The 27,019-nt window shown below is 42.4% G+C and overlaps 1 protein-coding gene across 2 annotated transcripts in view; it reads left to right on the forward strand.

Annotated features, from left to right (window-relative positions):
* The window catches only part of ascc3 (activating signal cointegrator 1 complex subunit 3), a 140,509-nt gene that overhangs the window by 106,507 nt on the left and 6,983 nt on the right, over positions 1–27,019 (forward strand). For both annotated transcript variants that reach the window (XM_036943401.1, XM_036943397.1), the window contains exons 26-38: positions 77–297; positions 387–472; positions 624–790; positions 1,068–1,213; positions 2,565–2,685; positions 2,789–2,931; positions 4,382–4,519; positions 6,741–6,861; positions 8,534–8,666; positions 8,802–8,927; positions 23,129–23,240; positions 23,572–23,706; positions 26,617–26,841. In XM_036943401.1, the coding sequence (XP_036799296.1) occupies positions 77–297; positions 387–472; positions 624–790; positions 1,068–1,213; positions 2,565–2,685; positions 2,789–2,931; positions 4,382–4,519; positions 6,741–6,861; positions 8,534–8,666; positions 8,802–8,927; positions 23,129–23,240; positions 23,572–23,706; positions 26,617–26,841 (1,874 nt within the window). The remainder of the gene's footprint in view (positions 1–76; positions 298–386; positions 473–623; positions 791–1,067; positions 1,214–2,564; positions 2,686–2,788; positions 2,932–4,381; positions 4,520–6,740; positions 6,862–8,533; positions 8,667–8,801; positions 8,928–23,128; positions 23,241–23,571; positions 23,707–26,616; positions 26,842–27,019) is intronic.

The following is a 27,019-nucleotide window of genomic DNA, read 5'->3' on the forward strand; positions in this document are numbered from 1 at the left end:
CATACACCTTTCTTTGTCTTTTTTCCTTGACAAATGTACCCATACGTTGTCTCAATGTTGCCCTGTGGATTCTCAGAGCTGCTGGACCTGCAGCCGTTGCCCATCACCGCCCTGGGGAACCTGGAGTATGAGAGTCTGTACAAGTTCACCCACTTCAATCCCATCCAGACACAGATCTTCCACACGCTCTACCACACCGACACCAACGTCCTGCTGGGGGCGCCAACGGGCTCCGGTAAAACCATCGCTGCCGAGTTGGCCATGTTCCGAGTCTTCAACCAGTACCCTACCTCCAAGGTCTGTCTGGCCCCCCATCTCTCTTTTTCTCTTTCAATATCGCTATACATTTCTCTCTGTTTATATCCTTGCTCTGTGTGTGTTCTTAGGTGGTGTACATTGCCCCTCTGAAAGCTCTGGTCAGGGAGAGGATTGAGGACTGGAAGATCAGGATAGAGGAAAAACTGGGGAAGAAGTGAGAGAGACTTGGTTATAACCATGTGCATTTCAGTTGCATTCACATCTGTCAATGACCATCAGCCGTGGTATCTATCCATCCATCTATTGTCTCTTTCTCGCTCTCTCCCCTCTCTCCCTCCTTCCCTTCCCTCTCTCCTCGTCCCTAGGGTCGTGGAGCTGACAGGTGATGTGACTCCAGACATGCGGGCCATCGCCGCGGCCGACCTGATCGTGACCACGCCGGAGAAGTGGGACGGCGTGAGTCGCTCCTGGCAGAACCGCAGCTACGTCCAGAAAGTAGCCATCCTCATCATCGACGAGATCCACCTGCTAGGTAACCACAGCCTAGTTTTACCCAGAAGCATATAGAGAGATCTTTAATATCTATGGGTCTGGTTCTTGCCTCACAAACCCCATAGAATCAAACTTTGTATAGAGCCTGAACTTTTACCCTCATACAAACAGAACCTTCTATAGAGCCTTAACTTTTACCATCATACAAAGAAAATGCTGATAGAATTCAAAAGAGTTAATAATAATACTACTCTCCATAGTGAAATGCTTTGTCCAACTTTCTCACACTGGACCATACCACTGTGTCTGTATCCCAGGGGAGGACAGAGGTCCTGTGCTGGAGGTCATAGTGTCCAGGACCAACTTCATCTCCTCTCACACCAACAAGACTGTCCGCGTGGTGGGCCTGTCCACGGCCCTGGCCAACGCACGAGACCTCGCCGACTGGCTAGGGATTGGACAGGTGAGCTCTCCATAGCATCCACATACTAGACACTACAGGTATTGTGAAACGCCACTCCTGGTAGGAGTTGCACTTAGGCTCAGATTTAGGATCAGTTTCTTATCTGAATCAGGCATTACAACAGTGTTCTACCCTGATCACACCATTACGTTAGTCTCAGTTTCACATAGACAAGACATCTCCTGTAGTTAAAACCTGCTCATCCTTTCACCTTTTGACCTCCTGTCCTGTGTTCAGATAGAGTTCATGTCTCTGTCATCAGTTGGAGGTTTTGTAATTGACATTGCTGTTCTGAAGCCAACCAGTAACCACATTTGTGTTAGCCAGTGTTTTTTAGTGTTTAGTGTTTTCATATTTGATAAATGTAGAATAATACTGCTGTTTTTGGCAGGGAATCCGTTTTGACCACAGCACAGTAATAATGGTTTGGAGTTCTGTTTCTCTGGAGCCATGCTGGAGTTGCTCTGGTAATCAACAGAAATCACGGTACCAATGCGGACAGATGACTTGACAGTCCTTTAATAATAATAATAATAGCAGTAATCATATCAGAAGGGTATTTAATAACCTCCCTGTCCACCGCAGAGAGACATGGGAACTGTATGCCTGCATGACCCCAGTCACACATGAAAACCACATGTAGACAGACAGTCTTTACATTCACTTATACAATTTATCTCAAAAAGAAAATAGCATCTGCTGAAAAACATTTTATATAACATTTATAAAGCATTCATAAGCATTTACAACTGCTTATTACTGCTTATTACTGTTATAAAGTGTTACCATAACGTCATTTGTAATGCTTTTCAAACATTGCTCTGAAATTCCACCTGTATCCTACCATTCCAGTCTTCTCTGTGACGGTATTGGTTGTCTAAACGTTGTGTTACTGTTGCAGTGTCCCTGGCAGACAGATTGTCTGGTTATAAATCTGGCTGTTTAGACTGGGGACGGGAGGGACTGGGGATGTTGGCTGGGTTTAGATGCCCAATCCATTATCCAGGCCTTAGATATGTGTACACACGCGCCTGCCCTGCCTGGCCACTCCACACGCTACAATGCAATGCTGCCCTACCCAGCCAGCTTCTGAGCACAACAGACAAAAAGTGCTCAGTTCCCTGTCCCTCTCCCCCGGACAAGGACAATGACAAACCTTTAGACACCCAGATGGGCCTCGCTGCCAGCTGGACTCACTTTATCTATCTATCTCTGTCTCGATCTAGTTCTCTTTCATCCACTCTGTCTCTCTCTCTCACTGACTGAGAGAAGACATTCATTCTCTTTCTATGGTTCTATGTCCATATGGTTCTCTAACTCTCTCCGTCTCTTTGCCTCACCTCTCTTACAGGTGGGTTTGTTTAACTTCCGTCCCTCTGTGCGTCCCGTCCCATTGGAGGTTCACATCCAAGGCTTCCCAGGACAGCACTACTGCCCCCGCATGGCCAGCATGAACAAGCCTGTGTTCCAAGGTACAATATACCACACACAGAAACACACACTAAGTATGCAACTACACTGTGCATCCCCCCTTTCTATATCTCTCTCTCTCTCGCCCCTTCTCTCTCTCTCCAGCGATTCGCAGTCACTCTCCAGCCAAGCCTGTTCTGATCTTTGTGTCGTCGCGGCGACAGACTCGTCTGACGGCTCTAGACCTGATAGCCTTCCTGGCCACCGAGGACGACCCTAAACAGTGGCTGCACCAGGACGAGACTCAGGTGACCAGGCTTATACTTGTTACCTCCTAGTGGAACTAACCCTGTAGTCAGAGGTGTGTACATCTACAGTTTTTCTCTCTTTCTCTCTCTCCTAGTCTCTCTCTTTCTCTATCTCCTCTGACTGTTCTTCTATTCCTCCAGTCTTCCTATTCCTCGTCCTCTGCTGCTTGTTGCTTTCTCCTTTTTCATCGTCTCCTTCCTCCTGATATTCTCTCTCTCTAAGCACTGGTTTTAGTGTAATTACAGAGGGAACTCAAACCAACTTCTACAGGAAACGCCTGTGTCATATCCCATTATTTTCTCTGCATACTTCAGGATTATTTCAAGATGAGAAAATGTGCTCTGATAGAAGATGGGCAGTAATTACCTTAACATGTGTGTCTGATATATAGGGGCCCATAAATGAGGAGAATTTCTTACAATACACACGCACACTAGCTAACGCTCTCTCTCCTATCTATCTCTCTCTCTCTCACTCAGACACACACACACACACATTAAAAAACAGTAAAACAATGTATTTTCTCAGGCCTGCCAGACGCCCGGGATACAGAGAGCTGAGCTGAGCGGTGTTGGATGTGTGTCTGGTGTATAATCCCTCATATTGGGCCTTATGAAGTCACAGTAGTCTTGGCGTTGTAAAATATGGATATTAACATGTTTTATGGGGCTGCTCGCCTTTCACACCAAGCCTGTGGTCTGAGCGAAATATAGAGCTCTGACTGACTTCAAACCCCAACTTGTAAAATATATACACACACACACAAACTAGGCCTTAATACTGTATACGCAGCAGAAAAATCTAATTCATAGGATACATTTCATCCTCTCTTCTGTTCCACATTTCCTTGGTGTGTGTGTGTGTGTGTGTGTGAGTGTGAGTGTGTGAGTGAGAGAGAGAGAACCTGACCTGGCATTTACTGTATGTGTATTTTTAGCCCTGGGTGTGTTGAACTGGCCCTGCAGTGTGCTTGTTCCAGTGATATATGCTGCTCCCTGCTGTGTTTCTGTACTGGCTGTGTAGCTGCTGGAGTCCCTGTGGTTTGAGTGACAGGCGGCTGGCGCTAGCTGCCTCAGTCTCAGTGGGAGTCCTGCCCTCTCTGCCTGAGTTAGCCTTACGTTCTCTCTATTACTTCCTCTGCTGCAGTTAGCCCCTCTCCCGCCTTCCTTCCTCTATGAACATGTACCTCTCGTCTTCCCTGTAACTCCCCCTGTAAATGTTTTGCTTGCTCTGTCCCACATGTTGTTTTCAGTTTTTCCTCCACCTCCCTTTTCTCCACTCCTTCTGTAGCCCCCCTCCCTGCTCATGTCCAACAATGTCTTCTTCGTCATGGATGTGCCTTCTTAGTCGTACACTGTTTACTGTGTCTCTATTGGTCGACGAGATAAGGTCTCGTGCTGTCGTAGATTGAGGTGAGGTCTCATGCTGTGATTGGTTAATGTTACCCAGATGACAGACATCATCGCCACGGTGAGGGAGTCCAACCTGAAGCTGACGTTGGCGTTTGGTATCGGCATGCACCACGCTGGACTACACGAGCGAGACAGGAAGACTGTGGAGGAACTGTTTGTCAACTGCAAGATCCAGGTGGGACCCTGACAGGTTCAGGTATATATGTATTGAATAGGTGCAGGTATATACGTATTGAATAGGTGCAGTTATATATACGTATTGAATAGGTGCAGGTATATACGTATTGAATAGGTGCAGGTATAAACGTATTGAATAGGTGCAGGTATATACGTATTGAATAGGTGCAGGTATATACGTATTGAATAGGTGCAGGTATAAACGTATTGAATAGGTGCAGGTATATACGTATTGAATAGGTACAGGTATATATATATGTATTGAATAGGTGCAGGTTTATATACGTATTGAATAGGTGCAGGTATAAACGTATTGAATAGGTACAGGTATATATACGTATTGAATAGGTGCAGGTATAAACGTATTGAATAGGTGCAGGTATATACGTATTGAATAGGTGCAGGTATATACGTATTGAATAGGTGCAGGTATATACGTATTGAATAGGTGCAGGTATATACGTATTGAATAGGTGCAGGTTTATATACGTATTGAATAGGTGCAGGTATATATACGTATTGAATAGGTGCAGTGATATATACGTATTGAATAGGTGCAGGTATATATGTATTGAATAGGTGCAGGTTTATACGTATTGAATAGGTGCAGGTATATATACATATTGAATAGGTGCAGGTATATATACGTATTGAATAGGTGCAGGTTTATATACGTATTGAATAGGTGCAGGTATATACGTATTGAATAGGTGCAGTGATATATACGTATTGAATAGGTGCAGGTATATATGTATTGAATAGGTGCAGGTTTATACGTATTGAATAGGTGCAGGTATAAACGTATTGAATAGGTGCAGGTATATATACGTATTGAATAGGTGCAGGTATATACGTATTGAATAGGTGCAGGTATATACGTATTGAATAGGTGCAGGTATATATGTATTGAATAGGTGCAGGTTTATACGTATTGAATAGGTGCAGGTATAAACGTATTGAATAGGTGCAGGTTTATACGTATTGAATAGGTGCAGGTATAAACGTATTGAATAGGTACAGGTATATACGTATTGAATAGGTGCAGGTATATATGTATTGAATAGGTGCAGGTTTATACGTATTGAATAGGTGCAGGTATAAACGTATTGAATAGGTGCAGGTATATATACGTATTGAATAGGTGCAGGTATATACGTATTGAATAGGTGCAGGTATATACGTATTGAATAGGTGCAGGTATATATGTATTGAATAGGTACAGGTATATATGTATTGAATAGGTGCAGGTATATACGTATTGAATAGGTGCAGGTATATACGTATTGAATAGGTGCAGGTATATATGTATTGAATAGGTGCAGGTTTATACGTATTGAATAGGTGCAGGTATAAACGTATTGAATAGGTGCAGGTATATACGTATTGAATAGGTCCAGGTATATATACATATTGAATAGGTGCAGGTATATATACGTATTGAATAGGTGCAGGTTTATATACGTATTGAATAGGTGCAGGTATATACGTATTGAATAGGTGCAGGTATATACGTATTGAATAGGTCCAGGTATATATACGTATTGAATAGGTGCAGGTATATACGTATTGAATAGGTGCAGGTATATACGTATTGAATAGGTGCAGGTATATATGTATTGAATAGGTGCAGGTATAAACGTATTGAATAGGTGCAGGTTTATATACGTATTGAATAGGTGCAGGTATAAACGTATTGAATAGGTGCAGGTTTATATACGTATTGAATAGGTGCAGGTATATACGTATTGAATAGGTGCAGGTATAAACGTATTGAATAGGTGCAGGTATATACGTATTGAATAGGTGCAGGTATAAACGTATTGAATAGGTGCAGGTATAAACGTATTGAATAGGTGCAGGTATATACGTATTGAATAGGTACAGGTATATATATATGTATTGAATAGGTGCAGGTTTATATACGTATTGAATAGGTGCAGGTATAAACGTATTGAATAGGTGCAGGTATATACGTATTGAATAGGTGCAGGTATATACGTATTGAATAGGTGCAGGTTTATATACGTATTGAATTGGTGCAGGTATATACATATTGAATAGGTGCAGGTATATATACGTATTGAATAGGTGCAGGTATATATACGTATTGAATAGGAGCAGGTATATACAACAATGTTGCAGATACGACACTGAAGGTGTTTCTGCTTTACTTTGTTAAATCCATGACAGGTATGACACTATTCTCTCTCTGTCTCCAGATACTGATAGCCACCAGTACTCTGGCCTGGGGAGTCAACTTCCCTGCCCATCTGGTCATTGTCAAAGGTACTGAGTACTACGATGGGAAGACCAGACGCTACGTGGACTACCCCATCACAGGTACAGGCTCATGTCCAGTTGTTTCCATCACTGTTTCTGTATTGAATTAAGTCTACTTCTATTTTCCTGTCATGTCAAATACCCTGTTTGGTAGTGAGTTAGAAAGTCCAGTACATCCATGTGTTTTCATCTGAATGTGTAGGTGTGGTTTGTCTCTCCTGTAGTTACAGTAGGTTGTAGTTCTGTAGGTGTGGTTTGTCTCTCCTGTAGTTACATTCGGTTGTAGTTGTTCTGTAGGTGTGGTTTATCTCTCCTGTAGTTACAGTAGGTTGTAGTTCTGTAGGTGTGGTTTATCTCCTGTAGTTACAGTAGGTTGTAGTTGTTCTGTAGGTGTGGTTTATCTCTCCTGTAGTTACAGTAGGTTGTAGTTCTGTAGGTGTGGTTTATCTCCTGTAGTTACAGTAGGTTGTAGTTCTGTAGGTGTGGTTTATCTCCTGTAGTTACAGTAGGTTGTAGTTGTTCTGTAGGTGTGGTTTATCTCTCCTGTAGTTACAGTAGGTTGTAGTTCTGTAGGTGTGGTTTATCTCTCCTGTAGTTACAGTAGGTTGTAGTTCTGTAGGTGTGGTTTATCTCCTGTAGTTACAGTAGGTTGTAGTTGTTCTGTAGGTGTGGTTTATCTCTCCTGTAGTTACAGTAGGTTGTAGTTGTTCTGTAGGTGTGGTTTATCTCTCCTGTAGTTACAGTAGGTTGTAGTTCTGTAGGTGTGGTTTATCTCTCCTGTAGTTACAGTAGGTTGTAGTTCTGTAGGTGTGGTTTATCTCCTGTAGTTACAGTAGGTTGTAGTTGTTCTGTAGGTGTGGTTTATCTCTCCTGTAGTTACAGTAGGTTGTAGTTCTGTAGGTGTGGTTTATCTCTCCTGTAGTTACAGTAGGTTGTAGTTGTTCTGTAGGTGTGGTTTATCTCCTGTAGTTACAGTAGGTTGTAGTTGTTCTGTAGGTGTGGTTTATCTCTCTGTAGTTACAGTAGGTTGTAGTTGTTCTGTAGGTGTGGTTTATCTCTCCTGTAGTTACAGTAGGTTGTAGTTCTGTAGGTGTGGTTTATCTCTCCTGTAGTTACAGTAGGTTGTAGTTGTTCTGTAGGTGTGGTTTATCTCTCCTGTAGTTACAGTAGGTTGTAGTTCTGTAGGTGTGGTTTATCTCTCCTGTAGTTACAGTAGGTTGTAGTTCTGTAGGTGTGGTTTATCTCCTGTAGTTACAGTAGGTTGTAGTTGTTCTGTAGGTGTGGTTTATCTCTCCTGTAGTTACAGTAGGTTGTAGTTCTGTAGGTGTGGTTTATCTCTCCTGTAGTTACAGTAGGTTGTAGTTGTTCTGTAGGTGTGGTTTATCTCCTGTAGTTACAGTAGGTTGTAGTTGTTCTGTAGGTGTGGTTTATCTCTCTGTAGTTACAGTAGGTTGTAGTTCTGTAGGTGTGGTTTATCTCCTGTAGTTACAGTAGGTTGTAGTTGTTCTGTAGGTGTGGTTTATCTCTCCTGTAGTTACAGTAGGTTGTAGTTCTGTAGGTGTGGTTTATCTCTCCTGTAGTTACAGTAGGTTGTAGTTGTTCTGTAGGTGTGGTTTATCTCCTGTAGTTACAGTCGGTTGTAGTTGTTCTGTAGAAAGTGGTTCAGCTCTCCTAGGCCTGTAGTTGTTCCATTTGGACTGTGGTTACTGTAGTTGTGTTGTGGTCTCTCCAGACGTGCTGCAGATGATGGGCCGTGCAGGCCGCCCTCAGTATGATGACCAGGGCAAAGCTGTGATCCTGGTCCACGACATCAAGAAAGACTTCTACAAGAAGTTCCTCTACGAACCCTTCCCTGTTGAGTCCAGGTGAGAGGCTATCCCTTGGCTTTGTGGTGACCCTACATAGTGAAAGCCATTGCTACAGCTTTTAACTTGGTCTCTGTGTATTTAACATTGTAAGGGGGGAAAGTCATCTCTCCTTCACTACCACCTCTTCCTCAGTCTCCTCGGTGTCCTGTCAGACCATCTGAATGCTGAGATCGCTGCAGGGACCATCACCTCTAAACAGGATGCTATGGACTATATCACCTGGACGTACTTCTTCCGCAGGCTGGTCATGAACCCCAGGTAGGTTTTTGATTGTTTTGGACTTTTTATAACAATTCATCACGAAACAATTAACCCCAACTTGGTCTCTGTTCCCAGGTTTTTCAGAAATTCTGGTTGTGAAGTTTCAGTAATTTTGGAAGCTAATTGAGTGGCTACAACATTCTGATATGGCGACTAATGACCAGTTCTCTCTCAATAACCCCGGAATAAGAAATCACTATTTATTTTTTCCTCTAATGGTAGAAGCAGGCAAAGGCTACATGTCTTTCCAAGAAATGTCAATCTTTTTTGTCAGTATGAGTACATTATAACCATTAATTAATTCAGCTGAGTAATTAATTACCAGTGAATGCTGGGGAGACAAAAAATAGTTGGTGTTCATGGCAGCACCATGGAAACCACAGGGTCATCTTTAGAACTCAGGGTCATCTTTTGAACTCTTACTATGTGATATCACACACCAGGGCTACGCACGCACGCAGTACCAGAGTATCACTTATACCCAGAGCACTCATTAGGATTCAGTCCTGATAACCTCTCTAGCAGGGAAACCTACTGATAGCCTGAGGCCAGGTGCATCAAATCAAAACAAATCCATCTTTATTCATACAGCACATTTCAGACATGCAATGTGCTTTACAGGGGAAAACGCCTGACGAAAAGCAAAGCTCAAACGATGTTTTAAGATCTATTTTAAATATGTCCACAGTTTCGGCCCTTCTAAAGTATTTCATTTATATTGCTTCAGATATTGGTATGTAGGCCAGACTGTTCTCTTTCCAATCATATGTGACATATGAATTGTCCATTTTTTATATTCTTCTCTATATTCATTGTTAATATTAATTGACTCCCTATTCGCCCGTCTCTAATTAACGATCTGCTTGCACCTGTTATGCCTGTGACACACAGCAGGTGCCTTAAGTACGTGTCTTCTAATTTGTTTGCACGGCACTGATGAAGGCATGAGGCCGACACATATGCTCTGTTCCTTTTTTATTTTCATTAGCACTTTCACTTTTTGAATATTTTTGAGGGTGGATTAAATTAATTATACTATGTTTGCATCTCGGCCTCCTTGGGTTATTCCTTTTCATGGTTTTGAGTGTGAATACTTTTTGAACTCTACAGATATTTCTCTCCCGCGCACTGGCTGCCTTCCATTCTAGCCTGTGCACAAACCCTCCTACTGGTTTTCCACAGTTTCAAACCCCGTCACGTTCTCTGGCAGGCTGTTCCACAGGCTGAGGACATAACTAAAGGCTGCCTGTCCATGCCTATTTGTCCTAGGCTTGGTCCTAGGATAGTTAAAGGCCAGTGCCGGAAGACCTGAGGAACCTACAGGGTACACAACTTAAAAGCATGTCTGACATGTATGGGGTGCACGATCTTGGATTTATTTAAAAACCAATGGTATAATCTTAAAATGTATTCTGTAACTCACAGGCAGCCAGTGCAGAGACCTTAAAACTGGTCTTGGTCAGTACCCGTGCTGCAGCATTCTGTATGTTTTGCAGTTGACCAATGGCTTTCTTGGGTAGATCATACAGGAGAACATTACAATAGTCTAGTCTGCTCGTAATAAAAGCATGGATGAGTCTCTATGTATCAGCCTGAGAGAGAAGCTGACACACTTTTTTTCTTTAACTAAAAATAATAATAATTCTTCACATTCCTAATGTGTGATTTGAAATTTAGTTTAGAATCTAAAATAACAGCTAGGTTTTTTTACCTGGTGTTTTATCTTTATTGCCCGTAAATTAAAATGTGCAACTAGATTCTCTCTCTGTGCTTTGTCTCCAGCAATAGGTACCTCAGTCTTGTCTTGATTTAGCTGGAGGGAGTTGTGAGCCATCCAAGTATTTAAGTCACTAATACAGTCTAATAATTTATCCGTGGAGCTAAAATCCCCTGGTGAGAGAAATGCAAAGTTGTTTATCGTCTGTGTAGCAGTGAGAAATCAATGTGCTTAAAATAATAGTGTGACGACACACAACTCAAAAAGCTCCCCTGTTGATATTTTAGGGACAATGCAAGTATCCTGCCCAGACTAGCCTACAACGCCACAATCCAATGAAAAACTGCATTATTGTTTTCAAATTAGTGCAATTGAGTACGATTCTACTCTAGGGCGTAAACTGCAGTGAAAATGTCATTTAAATAATGAAAGCCCTGTTATTTGAATGTTTCATTCCATTTGGATCAGTTGTGGGTCTACTCCCGACATTCTAGAAATGCACAGTAGTTAGAAATGCACAGTAGTAGGCCAGTCTGGCTGTAGCCTATTTCGCATTCTGATGCGCTGTGTGTTGCCAATCATCATTCGCCTAAGTAGTCCTATATAATTTGAGTACATAGGTCTATGCTCCCAGCAGGCCCAGTTATTCAGGAAAGCGTAACAGCAAGCAGCTATTTCCTCGACCTAGAACCTAACACTTCAATATAGCCAAAATATGCAGTACCAGTCAAAAGTTTGGACATTGTAGAATAATAGTGAAGGTATCAAAACTATGAAATAACACATATGGAAACATGTAGTAACCAACATTTTTTAAACAACATACACTGTATGTAATTGAACTTCTAAAATGTATTACATTTTTATATGTGGCATAAACACAACTAGTCACAATGTTTTAATCTTATTATGCCACTTCAAAGGTCTCCTGTAGGCTACCAACCCATGTTCATCCACTCCACTAATATACTTCCAGCATCCAAACTGCACAACGGTCATTCTATTCATGTAAAGAGACATTTCTTAGAAAACACCAAAAAGTGTAATGACATTCGGAGCCTTCGATACTGAGTAGGGAGGGATGTATTTTCTGTTTGTCGAAATTGACATACTCTACTTGATTGTGGTGTTGAAAATGCAAACCATTGACGATTAGCGCTCGAAGTCTGTAATCGGTAGGCAGTTATGCGTTGGTTGTGTGTGGTGCATTTGTACAGAAACTTGTTGCTGGAATTTTTTTTGCATAATTTGATATGGCATCAAAATGTAGAAAATCTGATTTCCTCCTAACTGATCATTTTCTGCAGCCAGCTCTGATTGTAGTGTAATAAGACAGACAGGGAGAGTCAGCTCGTCCGTGGTGGTCGGCGAACCCTCAACCTTCTGGCCCGTTAGCCCTGCGTGGCATTGACTGTGCCACAAAGCCATGCTGAAATGGTAAAGTCGATATCCACATTTATAAACACAGGGCTGCTATAGTTATTGTTATTCATGGTCGTAATAATTTGTTTTTAGTTAGTTGTATTGGGGGGAGGATGTGCCATTTTTTTTTTACACTAGTTTCCCTTCTGTCCTTCTCCACTTTCTAAAATTGCGAGGTCTCAAATTCAAAATGGCTGCTACTATTTCCTGCCACCAACATGTCTATCTTGTGCAGTAACTCTGTGATCTGAGTGCCATCACCCCTGTCCTCATTGCTGAGAACATGATATCTCCTCCCACATTTCTCTATACGCCGTTGGAGGGCCTCCTTCACCGTCAATGAACTGCTCAATGGTTGTCTCCCCCAGACAGTCCTTCCATGTGAACAGTATGATGGTGTAAGTCCAGACTCTCTCGCCAAAGAGCTGGACTTGATCCTACACTAATCTTCTGTAGGCATCAATGAATGGCAAGTCCACCTCAACCTCAAGGATGAATGCATGGGGTCCGGGGGGGCATAGAGACACACTGTTCTGCAGTCCATATTTAACAAGTGCAGCCGTATCAGACAAATGAAATTCCACCAGCCTGGACTGTCCACCAGAGTGACCTTCCTCCCGCAGACATCTCCCTCTCCCTTCTCACATGGGGCAGTGCTTCTGGGGGCATCCAAGGCCTCTTTTCCCAGAATGGTGTTCCCCACAAATTTCTTACCAGACCGGTTTGAATCCAGTAACACAGCCCTCAGCTCTGAAACAGAGAGAGAGAAAATCTTGCCACTCACTCCCTTACCAAACAAATCAGTAAACTAATCACAAGGGCCTTTTTACACTACACTAGTTTGATATCATACAAGTTCCAGGACACACATTTTAGTAGTGTAAGGAGACTGATATAGATTCAAATCTCTCTTTCCCAAACCACCTTCGTAGATAGTGTGGGACACATCTACACCACATACCCCCTTCTGAGTGGTACAGCGTAAAGATAATGGCTCTCCGGCGCCATATTTATCTGCAAGAATTCCCTAAATTAGGGGAGACCAGGGCTAAATGTAACACTTTTTGCCTTTTGCTTATTATGAAAAGACTGTTTTAGTTAGATGTATAATATTTTTACACCAACAACATACATGTCTCAGCTACTAATGCACACTGTGACTACTTTTATTTTTATTTCACCTTTATTTAACCAGGTAGGCTAGTTGAGAACAAGTTCTCATTTACAACTGCGACCTGGCCAAGATAAAGCGTAGCAGTGTGAACAGACAACAACACAGAGTTACACATGGAGTAAACAATAAACAAGTCAACAACACTGTAGGGAAAAAAAGTGTCTATATACATTGTGTGCAAAAGACATGAGGAGGTAGGCAAATAATTACAATTTAGCAGATTAACACTGGAGTGATAAATTATCAGATGATCATGTGCAAGTAGAGATACTGGTGTGCAAAAGAGCAGAAAAGTAAATACATAAAAACAGTATGGGGATGAGGTAGGTAAATTGGGTGGGCTATTTACAGATGGACAGCTGCAGCGAGCGATCGGTTACCTGCTCAGATAGCAGATGTTTAAAGTTGGTGAGGCAAATAAAAGTCTACAACTTCAGCGATTTTTGCAATTCGTTCCAGTCACAGGCAGCAGAGAACTGGAAGGAAAGGCGGCCAAATGAGGTGTTGGCTTTAGGGATGATCAGTGAGATACACGTGCTGGAGCACGTGCTACGGGTGGGTGTTGCCATCGTGACCAGTGAACTGAGATAAGGTGGAGCTTTACCTAGCATGGACTTGTAGATGACCTGGAGCCAGTGGGTCTGGCGACGAATATGTAGCGAGGGCCAGCCGACTAAGGCATACAGGTCGCAATGGTGGGTGGTATGAGGTGCTTTAGTAACAAAATGTATGGCACTGTGATTTTGTAGATGACATCGCCGAAGTCAAGGATCGGTAGGATAGTCAGTTTTACTAGGTTAAGTTTGGCGGCGTGAGTGAAGGAGGCTTTGTTGCAAAATAGAAAGCAGACAATAGATTTGATTTTGGATTGGAGATGTTTGATATGAGTCTGGAAGGAGAGTTTACAGTCTAGCCAGACACCTAGGTACTTATAGATGTCCACATATTCTAGGTCGGAACCATCCAGGGTGGTGATGCTAGTCGGGCGTGCGGGTGCAGGCAGCGAACGGTTGAAAAGCATGCATTTAGTTTTACTAGCGTTTAAGAGCAGTTGGAGGCCACGGAAGGAGTGTTGTATGGCTACGTTTCTGGGACATTCCAATCGTTTACAATTTAAACCAAAAGTGGAAAATACAACTAATTATTGTCATCAACTATACCAATCAAAGACCTCTTCTTATTGATAAAAATTAGGTATGATTAGATACATTGGGATTGTTCCACAGGTCAATAATAAAAAAGGAGAGGCGGAAATTATAAACTTTAGGCCTCAAAAAAAAATGTTTTCAATAAAACAAAATAGATTTCATGGATTTATATAAAACGTATGTATATAGAAGACACTAACCAATAATTATTACATTGAATAACATCTTTCTGAGTGGTTTCTAAATTTGAGTTATTTAGCTGTTACAATTGACCCCGTGTTAGACTTAGCCCCAGTCTCTCCTACCTTAATACGAGTAGACAGCATTTTGATTCTGTCAGCCAAATAAAAAACATAATGGCTTTTAAAATGTGCACACACTTGAGAAGCGTTGCATTAATCAAGTGTGAAACATCACATGCAATATGGTGTAGGTGAGAAGCTCCTGTATAGAACCATTTTCTGTTTACGGTCAAACTTCACGTTCAAGTGATACGCGCTCATCCCTTGACTAACTTTCAGTGAGTGAGTGAAGACCATGAAAATACTCAAGACTGGTGATAATTTTTTCAAGTTTTTCTGGCTTTATCCGGTCTCTAATTTGTGGTATTTTACCTTGACTCGCTGGCTTGCTAGCTTGCTAGGTAATCAATCCTCTGACATCTGCTATGTAGTAGACGATAACCATCTTATTACGTTTGTTAACTCAATCCTATAGAACATTTGTGGGCAGAACTGAAAAAGCGTGTGTGAGTAAGGAGGCCTACAAACCTGACTCAGTTACCCCAGCTCTGTGAGGAGGAATGGGCCAAAATTCATCCAAATTTTTGTGGGAAGTTTGGGGAAGGCTACCCGAAAAGTTTGACCCAAGTTAAACTATTTAAAGGCAATGCTACCAAATACTAATTGAGTGTATTTAAACTTCTGACCCACTGGGAATGTTATGAAAGAAATAAAAGCTGAAATAAATAATTTTCTACTGTTATTCTGACATTTCACATTCTTAAAATAAAGTGGTGATCCTAACTGACCTAAGATAGGGATTTTTTACTAGGATTAAATGTCAGGAATTGTGAAAAACTGAGTTTAAATGTATTTGGCTAAGGTGTATGTAAACTTCTGACTTCACTGTATATACGGAATGTATTGAAAATGTGTATAGAGTGCATTCGGAAAGTATTCAGACCCCTTCACTTTTTCCACATTTTGTTACGTTGCAGACTTATTCTAAAATGTATTAAATCTGGGGTTTTTTCAAATGTATAAAAAAATAATCACATTTACATAAGTATTCTGACCCTTTACTCAGTACTTTGTTGAGGCACCTTTGACAGCGATTACAGCCTCGAGTCTTCTTGGGTATGATGCTACAAGCTTGGCACACCTGTGTTTGGTGAGTTTCTCCAATTCTTCTCTGCAGATCCTCTCATGCTCTGTCCGGTTGGATGGGGAGCATCACTGCTGTTTTCAGATCTCTCTGTTTGGCCACTCAATGACATTCAGAGAATTGTCCTGAAGCCACACCTGCTTAGGGTCATTGTCCCATTGGAAGGTGAACCTTCACCCCAGTCTGAGGTCCTGAGCGCTCTGGAGCAGGTTTTCATCATGGATTCTGACTAGTCTCCCAGTCCCTGCCGCTGCAAATCATCCCACAGCATAATGCTGCCACCACCATGCTTCACCATAGGGATGGTGCCAGGTTTCCTCCAGATGTGACGTTTAACATTCAGGCCAAATAGTTAAATCTTGGTTTCATCAGACCAGAGAATCTTGTTTGTCATGGTCTGAGGGTCTTTAGGTGCCTTTTGCCAAACTCCAAGCGGGCTGTCATGTGCCTTTTACTGAGGAGTGGCTTCCATCTGACCGCTCTACCATAAAGGCCTAATTGGTGGAGTGCAGCAGAGATGGTTGTCCTTCTGAAAGGTTCTCGCATTTCCACAGAGGACCTCTGGAGCTCTGTCAGAGTGACCATCGTGTTCTTGGTCACCTCCCTGACCTAGGCCCTTCTCCCCCGGTTGCTTAGTTTGGCCAGGAGGCCAGCTCTAGAAAGAGTCTTGGTGATTTCAAGCTTCTTCCATTTAAGAATGATGGAGGCCACAGTGTTCTTGGGGACCTTCAATGCTGCAGACATCTTCAGATCTGTGCCTTGACACAATCCTGTCTCGGCGCTCTACATACAATTCCTAACCTCATGGCTTGGTTTTTGATCTGACATGCACTGTCAACTGTGGGACCTTATATAGACAGGTGTGTGCCTTTCCAAATCATGTCCAATTAATTGAATTTACCACAGGTGGACTCCAATTTGGTACGGCGTATGGTTTATAATTTGACCAAGTGATGGCCTTATTCTAACCTGCTCATCAAAACAGTGTGCAATAAATTGGGCTATTGTATTAGTAGCTAGCTATATTGCTATAAAAGTTTTGGTCTACCTTCTAGCTCGTCTCCATCACTGATAAAAGCAATATTTGCTTTCCTTCCCAACAAAAATATTTGTGGCCAGCTGTTATATTGGTAATCTAGTAGCCAGCTAGTGCGCATACTTGTAAACATGACAGCTTGGTCGTTCCAACTGTTGTTTAGTTAGCTAGCCAGATTTTGTGTACAGTAGCTAGCGAACTACCTAACATTTTTGCTTCAGATAATGAGGATATCAAAAAACTGATGAAAGGTAGCTAGCATAGTTACAGATACTCTTATCCTTGAAACAACATTGGAAACAATTATCTACAGTTGCTAATAGTTACCGGTAGCTACCTAGCTAGCTAGCTTTATTGGTCCAGCGAGTAGGTTAGCTAGACTCTAGCTTCAACTGTAAAACTCCAATATTAGCACTGATCTCTGTATTCATCTTTGATCATTCAATTCCATTGCAGAAGATGTGGGGGGAGAGTGGATGGTCCTCCACCTTATCCTACCTACCAAGCTGTGCTGTGCTCCATAAGTTAGCGATTAGCAAAGCTACCCTGATCCTGTCTTTTTGGTGTGTTTACAATTTGCGGAGTGCCAGAGACCGTATGGGAAGGTGGAAATATGCACACCCGATTAATCAATATTTATAAGGACCCATACGTCGGTGTTGAGGGTGGAACTAGGACAGGAATTAAGTCGTAATAGTGACTCAAACTTCATCTGGAGGGATCTTTTAAGTATACCAATTATCAGTTCACTAAGATGCTAAATATAGTTGATATTCTGTTTCTGGTCTATCTGAATAACTAAGAGCTTAAAGCCACCAAACCTTAGTTAGTGATTACACAGATGATTTACAGCCACAACAGCACTCTGTTTGTCTCCCTGCAACAACACATGTACACACATGCAGGGACGAACACACATATACAATACATACATACACACACTCTCTCACACACACAAACACTGATCCTCCTCTAATGGATGGCTGTGTAGAAGGAAGCACTGTGCTGCAGAGACATCTGCTATGCGTTGAGGACGAGGATTACAGAACATTCCAGACTGCTGGCATTGACACGGCTGTCAGCCCACATTTACCGCTAAGTCCTGACCCAGGCCTCCCAGACCATACATACATACATACAGTTGAAGTCGGAAGTTTACATACACTTAGGTTGGAGTCATTAAAACTAGTTTTTCAACCACTCCACAAATTTCTTGTTAACAAACTATAGTTTTGTCAAGTCGGTTAGGACATCTACTTTGTGCACGACACAAGTAATTTTTCCAATTGTTTACAGATAGATTATTTCACTTACAATTCATTGTATCACAATTCCAGTGGGTCAGAAGTTTGCATACACTAAGTTGACTATGCCTTTAAACACCTTGGAAAATTCCAGAAAATTATGTCATGGCTTTAGAAGCTTCTGATAGGCTAATTGACATAATTTGAGTCAATAGGATGTGTATCTTTGGATGTATTTCAAGGCCTACCTTCAAACTCAGTGCCTCTTTGCTTGACATCATGGGAAAATCTAAATAAATCAGCCAAGCCAAGGTTCATCCTTAGGAGCAATTTCCAAACGCCTGAAGGTACCACGTTCATCTGTACAAACAATAGTACGCAAGTATAAAAACCATGGGACCACGCAGCTGTCATACCGCTCAGGAAGGAGACGCGTTCTGTCTCCTAGAGATGAACATACTTTGGTGCAAATCAATCCCAGAACAACAGCAAAGATGCTGGAGGAAACGGGTACAAAAGTATCTACATCCACAGTAAAACGAGTCCTATATCGACATAACCTGAAAGGCGGCTCAACAAGGAAGGCTGCTCCATAAAAAAAGCCAGACTACGGTTTGCAACTGCACATGGGAACAAAGATCATAGTTTTTGGAGAACAAAAATTGAACTGCTTGGCCATAATGACCATCGTTATGTTTGGAGGGAAAAGGGGGATGCTTGCAAGCCGAAGAACAACATCCCAACCATGAAGCACGGTTGGCAGCATCATGTTGTGGGGGTTCTTTGCTGCAGGAAGGACTGGTGCACTTCACAAAATAGATGGCAACATGAGGAAGAAAAATGATGTGGATATATTGAAGCAACATCTCAAGACATCAGTCAGGAAGTTAAAGCTTGGTCGCAAATGGGTCTTCCAAATGGACAATGACCACAATTATACTTTCAAAGTTGTGACAAAATGGCTTAAGGACAACAAGTCAAGGTATTGGAGTAGCCATCACAAAGCCCTGACCTCAATCCTATAGAAAATGTGTGGGCAGAACTGAAAAGGTGTGGGTGAGCAAGGAGGCCTACAAACCTGACTCAGTTACAACAGCTCTGTCAGGAGGAATGGGCCAAAATTCACCCAACTTATTGTGGGAAGCTTGTGGAAGGCTACCTGAAACGTTTGACCCAAGTTAAACAATTTAAAGGCAATGCTACCAAATACTAATTGAGTGTATGTAAACTTCTGACCCACTGGGAATGTGATGAAAGAAATAAAAGCTGAAATAAATCATTCTCTCTAATATAATTCTGACATTTCACATTCTTAAAATAAAGTGGTTATCCCAACTGACCAGGTACAGGGAATTTTTACTAGGGCTAAATGTCAGGAATTGTGAAACTGAGTTTAAATGTATTTGGCTAAGGTGTATGTAAACTTCCGACTTCAACTGTACATACATAGACACACACACAACACACATATTGTGTTATGTAAGTATTGTGCTACTTAACATATTGTGTTATGTAGCACCATTCGTTATACTTCAAGCTCTACATATCCTTTCAGCCTGTCCTATTTTTTTTGTTCAAGAGTTGGTTTAGTATCGGCAATATCAGGTGATTTATGGGTTAGATATGTGTACCACCCAACAGCACATTGTCACAGCTGTATTTTATATATGGCCAATTGGCCATCTGATCTGTCCTGCAATCCCAGGAGACGGTCACCTTGTCACCGGCCGTTACTCATGGAGACATGATTGACTGGAGAGGCTTCTATCCAGTGCTGCTACACACATACACACACCATAAATGTGTTTGTGCAGCATCAGGAGTCTAATGTTGATGATTCTAATGGACATGACTTAATCAGACAGCCCATAACACTCTCTCTCACACACACTCTCTCACACCCCAGTACAGAGCTGTGAAATGTGGTCAGCAATAAACGCATTGGCTGCTGGGCTGTGTTGACATGTGGAGTGATGATAATGACGTCCATACTTAACATTAAACCCACATTAAGTATGGCCGCCGCTCCCCAACTGCTGTTTCCGTTTCGACGCTGCATTATTTTCCAATGGGCTCTGTGTTTCTCCCCCCACCCCACACCTCCTCTGGTTTTCAACAGAACAACAGATGATTGTGAATAATAATCATGGGAGGATTGTTTTATGCAAGTGTAACGTGAGGAGTGGGCTTTGTCAGTGAGTGGTTCCATGTTTACATACATTATTATACATCAGTATGGAGGCAACTGTCAAATTACCTTCATTAAGCATCCTTCTACCTGTTAACTGAGCCATTGGTATTCATCCTCCATCTCTCTTGCACACGCTCGTTCTCTCATCTATCTATCTCTCTCTCTCTCTGTCTATCTCTCTCTCTCCCCCTCTGTTTGATTCTCATATTATTTCTCAATTTCCTCTCTTCTGCAGATGACCTGTAATAGCTTGAACTCCTCAGAATGCTATATAACCATCACATCTTTCATACCACTAACTTTAAAGCTTTACACACACACAACCAAACACACCTACACACACACCCAAACACACCTACACACACACACCCAAACAAACACGCCCACCCCCAAACACACACACACACTCAAATGTCATTTGTCATTAGAAGTTAATGAAGCGCATAGTTGTGTGCACTTATGGCCATGTCTCATGTGGTAGCTCTTACCCATTAGAGCCGCTGAGCCATGCATGGAAGCCATTTTGGCTGTGCGTTGTCTTAGCTCAGCAAATACTGTATGGCCCAAAACCTGGGAATCATTTTGTGATGAGGGTATTTTGTTTGTTCCAGGCTGTGGACTGGCATAGCCCAAGGGCAAGGTTCCTCTAGATCTACAGTTTGTCTAAAGTCTTAATAATTATCTGTTACCCCAGTTTTACCCCTAAAACAAACCCAGAGAAGACTAACAGGCCTATTCTGTGGTATTATTGATGCGTATGATGCAGTGGCTTTTGATCGATGTGTGCCGTGTATTGATTTTTATGTGCTAGCTAGAGAATATACTGTGTGTGTGTGGTGTGTGTGTGTGTGTGCTGTGAGGTGTGTTGATAATATACGTTATCTGTATAGATGAAGTGTATCTGTGTTAGTGTGGGGAGCATGGAGTCGTTACTATGGTCAGCGCAGGGTTATGAGTAAATCAATAAGCAGTAAAAACATACATATATTACAGACTCCCCATAGACTCCTTTAATACCGCTGAGTTATTACTGCCACCGGCCACATCTTAAACATGTCCAATAGTATTTATCTGTTTTAGCATAACTTTGCAGCAGCTACAGAGGGTTTATTAGTGAGAAGGGAGAGGTAGAAAAGCATTGTATGACGTGTCAGCTGTTTCCTTAAAGATGGACTCCTTTTTAGGGACTTTTAAAAGGATTTTCCTTGCTCATGTGGTGTTTTGGACCTATCAGAGGTCGCTTGATTTGGGAGTAATAGTCGGGAACTAGATATGAAACTGATATAACGTTTCAATTTCCTCTATTAAATAGACTAGGATCTTTTATAAACGTGGCTGCTGCTTTTTTGTTGTCTGTTTCCTAAATGTTATATAACATCTCTCTTCCTAGTTTCTGTTACATGTACACTACCGTTCAAAAGTTTGGGGTCACTTAGAAATGTCCTTTTTTTTTGCTTTTCCTTTAAAAAACGGGTCCATTTAAATAACATCAAATTAATCAGAAATACAGTGTCGGCATTGTTAATGTTGTAAATGACTGTTGTAGCTGTAAACGGCAGATTTTTTTATGGAATATCTACATAGGCGTACAGAGGCCCATTATCAGCAACCATCACTCCTGTGTTCCAATGTTGTGTTAGCTAATCCAAGTTTATAATTTTAAAGCTAAGTTTGCAATTATGTTAGCACACCTAAAAACTGTCCTTCTTTAGACTAATTGAGTGTCTGGAGCATCAGCATTTGTGGGTTCGATTACAGGCTCAAAGTGGCCAGAAACAAAGAACTTTCTTCTGGAACTCGTCAGTCTATTCTTGTTCTGAGAAATGAAGGCTATTCAATGCGAGAAATTGCCAAGAAACTGAAGATCTCGGGCAACACTGTACTACTCCCTTCACAGAACAGCACAAACTGTCTCTAACCAGAATATAAAGAGGAGTGAGAGGCCTCGATGCACAATTGAGCAAGAGGACAAGTACATTAGAGTGTTTAGTTTGAGAAACAGAAGCCTCACAAGTCCTCAACTGGCAGCTTCATTAAATAGTACCCGTAAAACACCCGTCTCAATGTCAACAGTGAAGAGGCGACTCCGGGATGTTGGCCTTCTAGGCTGAGTTGCAAAGAAAAAGCCATATCTCAGACTTGCCAATTAAAATAAAATATTAAGATGGGCAAATGAACATACACTGGACAGAGGAAGATTGTAAAAAAGTGTTATGGACAGACGAATCTAAGTTTGAGTTGTTCGGATCACAAAGAAAAACATTCCAAATAAAAAATGAAGATACTGGAGGAGTGCTTGACGCCATGTGTCAAGCATGGTGGAGGCAATGTGATGGTCTGCTTTGGTGGTGGGTGCTTTGGTGGTGGTAAAGTGGGAGATTTGTTCAGGGTAAAAGGGATCTTGAAGAAGGAAGGCTATCACTCCATTTTGCAACGCCTTGCCATACCCTGTGGACGGCGCTTAATTGGAGCCAATTTCCTCCTACAACAGGACAATGACCCAAAGCACAGCTCCAAACTATGCAAGAATTATTCAGGGAAGAAGCAGTCAGCTGGTATTCTGTATAATGGAGTGGCCAGCACAGTCACCGGATCTCAACCCTATTGAGCTGTTGTGGGAGCAGTTTGACCGTATGGTATGTAAGAAGTGACCATCAAGCTCTGCAAGGCTGTAATTGCTGCAAATGGAGGATTATTTGATGAAAGCAAAGTTTGAAGGACACAATTATTATTTAAATTAAAAATCATTATTTATAACATTGTCAACATCTTGACCATATTTCCTATTCATTTTGCAACTCATTTCATGTATGTTTTCATGGAAAACAAGGACATTTCTAAGTGGCCCCAAACTAACCATGGTTGTTGTGTGTTGTCCAGTTACTACAGCCTGGATGACATCAGCCACGAGACCATCAACAAGTACCTGTCCAACCTGGTGGAGAGGAGTCTCCGAGACCTGGAGTGTTCCTACTGTATGGAGATAGGAGAGGTAGGGGAGTGTTTGTGTGTACGACATGTATTCATATTAATTAATTTGCCTGTCGTAGTAAGGCAGTGTGAAGATATAATGCACACCGGTACATACTGAGGGAACCATTGTGTTTTGTGTTGATAGATTTAACATGAATCGGTACAGTTGACCATGTCTTCCCTCCTGTCTTCTCGCCCCTCTTCCTCTTTGTCTTCTTTCCTCTCCGTCTTCCTCCCCGTCTCCTCTTATTTTCCTCCCTGTATCCTTTCATCTCCTCCCTGTTTCTTCTCCTCTCTGTCTTCCCTCCTCTCTTCCTCCGTCTCCTCTCCTACGGTCTCCCTCCCTCCAGGATGATTGCACCATTGAGGCCCTGACGTACGGTCGTATCTCCTCCTACTACTACCTGAAGCACCAGACAGTCAGGATGTTCAAGGAGAGGCTGAGGGCTGAGCTGCCCATCCAGGACATCCTCTCGGTCCTCACGGTATGTCTGACTGACTGCTGGGAATGACCACAGAACATGATGACATTGTCTTCATCTGGGCATCAATCACCTCTACTATAGACTGCCCTGGGCATCTGGACAGCCCTGGGCATCTGGACAGCCCTGGGCATCTGGACTGCCCTGGGCATCTGGACTGCCCTGGGCATCTGGAGTGCCCTGGGCATCTGGAGTGCCCTGGGCATCTGGAGTGCCCTGGGCATCTGGAGTGCCCTGGGCATCTGGACTGTCCTGGGCATCTGGACTGTCCTGGGCATCTGGACTGCCCTGTGCTGTACTAGACTGTACTCCATCAGGGTGGGACTACAGCCATTGAATTACATTTTATTTTCTAAATGTTTGAGTGTGTAGTTTATTCTTCTAGTCTATTGGGCATTGTGCAGGCCGATGTCATTTGTTTACCATACTACTGTGCTTCTACATGTGCTTCTCCCATTGTGTTCACATTGAGAGAGAGGGATAGACTACTGGACAGTAGGATAGGTAGATGATCATGATTGAGGTCTGGATCTCAGTTCTGTCAAATGAACACCTCTTTATCTGGGCCTCATTAACTCTCCTCATTACTCCTGGGTCTTTTTTTCTCTTCCATATGGTTTTCTTCCTCTTTTTCCCTGTTAATAGCGAGAACCTATTCCTCCTCTCCCTCTACTCCCTGTTTTTGTCTGTTATTCCTAGTGAGGCTGTTGATTGGTGGCTGGTAATTGGTGGGATCATTAGGACATAGTGGTTTCACACCTCTCCTCAATGTCGTTCGTAGCTGTATCAGATAACCCGCCGTGCCCCCTCCACCCTCTGACCCCCCCCCCAATGATGGCTCTCACCCAGACATTTCGACGAGATGGGAGGGTGAAGGATCACAGATTAGAGAGGAACTGTCGGGAAAGAAATGTGTTGAAAATGCAGAAAAGATTTAGACATTAGCGTCCCCTCTTTTGCTCCCACAATGGTCCCAGACAGCCCCCCCCATCCCTTGTCCACTCCCCCAGCTAGATCCCCCCCCCCCCACCACCACCCTTTGAAGCTCTACTATTTCCTCTTCTTTAAGTTCACAAGGGACCTACTATACACACACACACACACACACACACCAACCTTCTCCTTTCTTTCCCTCCCTCACTGTCTGTAAATGTCACTAAAGAGAAAGTGTGCAGGAGAGATGGATGAAGGGAGAGAGGCAGGGATGGATTGCTGGATGGAGTGAGTAGGGGAGTTAGCAGTTAGTGTGTTGTGATGATCTCTGTATAAAGATCTATTGTCTTTATCCCCTGCACATCTGCATGCAGACACTAAACCACTGCCATTTCAATCATTTTAGTCCTGTTTTTCCCCTCATCGTTCCCTCTGTTCCTCAATCCCCCTCTTTTCTAACACTGCATCTCTCTGCTGATGGATGTCAGCTTAACAGTCCAGAGCAGGGTAGGCCCAATGACAAATGTCTCCGCTGGTCCTCTGTTGATGGAAGTGCGTTGGGGAAACTTAACGTACTGCAGTGAATTAGAGTAACACAGAAAAAGAGCCATGCGTGTCCATGCATCTGTCTCTTCTGAACAAGCCTCAACTCAGAACACACCGTCAGCACTAAACACAGCCCGATTGATATGGCATTGTGGTTTTATATTAGACCAAATGGTTTTATATTAGACCAAATGGTTTTATACTAGACCAAATGGTTTTATACTAGACCCAATGGTTTTATACTTGACCAAATGGTTTTATATTAGACCAAATGGTTTTATACTAGAACAAATGGTTTTATACTAGACCAAATGGTTTTATACTAGACCCAATGGTTTTATACTAGACCAAATGGTTTTATATTAGACCAAATGGTTTTATACTAGACCAAATGGTTTTATACTAGAACAAATGGTTTTATATTAGACCAAATGGTTTTATACTAGACCAAATGGTTTTATACTAGACCCAATGGTTTTATATTAGACCAAATGGTTTTATACTAGACCAAATGGTTTTATACTAGACCCAATGGTTTTACACTAGACCCAATGGTTTTATACTAGACCAAATGGTTTTACACTAGACCAAATGGTTTTATATTAGACCAAATGGTTTTATACTAGACCAAATGGTTTTATACTAGACCAAATGGTTTTATACTAGACCCAATGGTTTTACACTAGACCCAATGGTTTTATATTAGACCAAATGGTTTTATACTAGACCAAATGGTTTTATACTAGACCAAATGGTTTTATACTAGACCCAATGGTTTTACACTAGACCAAATGGTTTTATATTAGACCAAATGGTTTTATACTAGACCAAATGGTTTTATACTAGACCAAATGGTTTTATACTAGACCCAATGGTTTTACACTAGACCCAATGGTTTTATATAGCCAATATATATCCTATGAGGAGTGGAGAATAGAGATGTGGGTAGTAGACATTTAGACATTCAACCTAGACTGAGTGTTTGGCTGTTCGACATCAGCCATTCACAGTTTAGCACAGAGTCTAACAATATGAAAGGGAACCACCACTGTACATTGTATTAAAAAATAAACTTTATATTGTGGAAAATTGCTGTGTAGTTGCTGACTGTTCATAGGGTTTTATGAGCAGGTTTGGACAGTTGTAACTTAACGTTTCTTCATTCGCTGAGAGGTTTTTCTGTTAAATATATTTCGGGGGGACAGCTCTCTTGGGTGAGGGGAGCCTGTGATCCTGATGCAGCTGTTTTAACGGAGATGACTGAAACAAAGGATCTAACCACAGAACCACAGCAGGGAACTGACTTCCTCCTCGCTTACTTCCATGTCTCTCCTTCTCTCTTTTTCTTTATATCCCCCTCTCTCTTCCCCCTCCCTTCCTCCCTCACCCCCTTCCCTTCCCTCCCACTCCCCCTTCCCTCCCTCCCTTCTCCAGGATGCTGAGGAGTACGCGGAGCTGCCCGTCAGGCACAACGAGGACCAGCTGAACAGTGAGCTGGCTCAGCGTCTCCCCCTGCAGGTCAACCCCCACAGCTACGACAGCGCCCACACCAAGACCCACCTGCTGCTGCAGGCCCATTTCAGCCGCGCACAGCTGCCCTGCTCCGACTACGGCACCGACACCAAGACCGTGCTGGACAACGCCATACGCATCTGTCAGGTTAGTGGCTGACTATGTGTGTGCAAGATCTGCTGTGTAGGTTTATGTACTGTACCACACACTGCATCCCTCTGGGGACATCCACCACCCTGCTCCTTTCTGAACAGTGCATCTCTGAAATACTTCCTCTGTTTTCTTGTCCTTTTGTTCCCATCAAAAAGAACAGCTTGCTTTCATA

Source organism: Oncorhynchus mykiss, chromosome 2 (assembly GCF_013265735.2).
Source record: "Oncorhynchus mykiss isolate Arlee chromosome 2, USDA_OmykA_1.1, whole genome shotgun sequence".
NCBI lineage: Eukaryota > Metazoa > Chordata > Actinopteri > Salmoniformes > Salmonidae > Oncorhynchus > Oncorhynchus mykiss.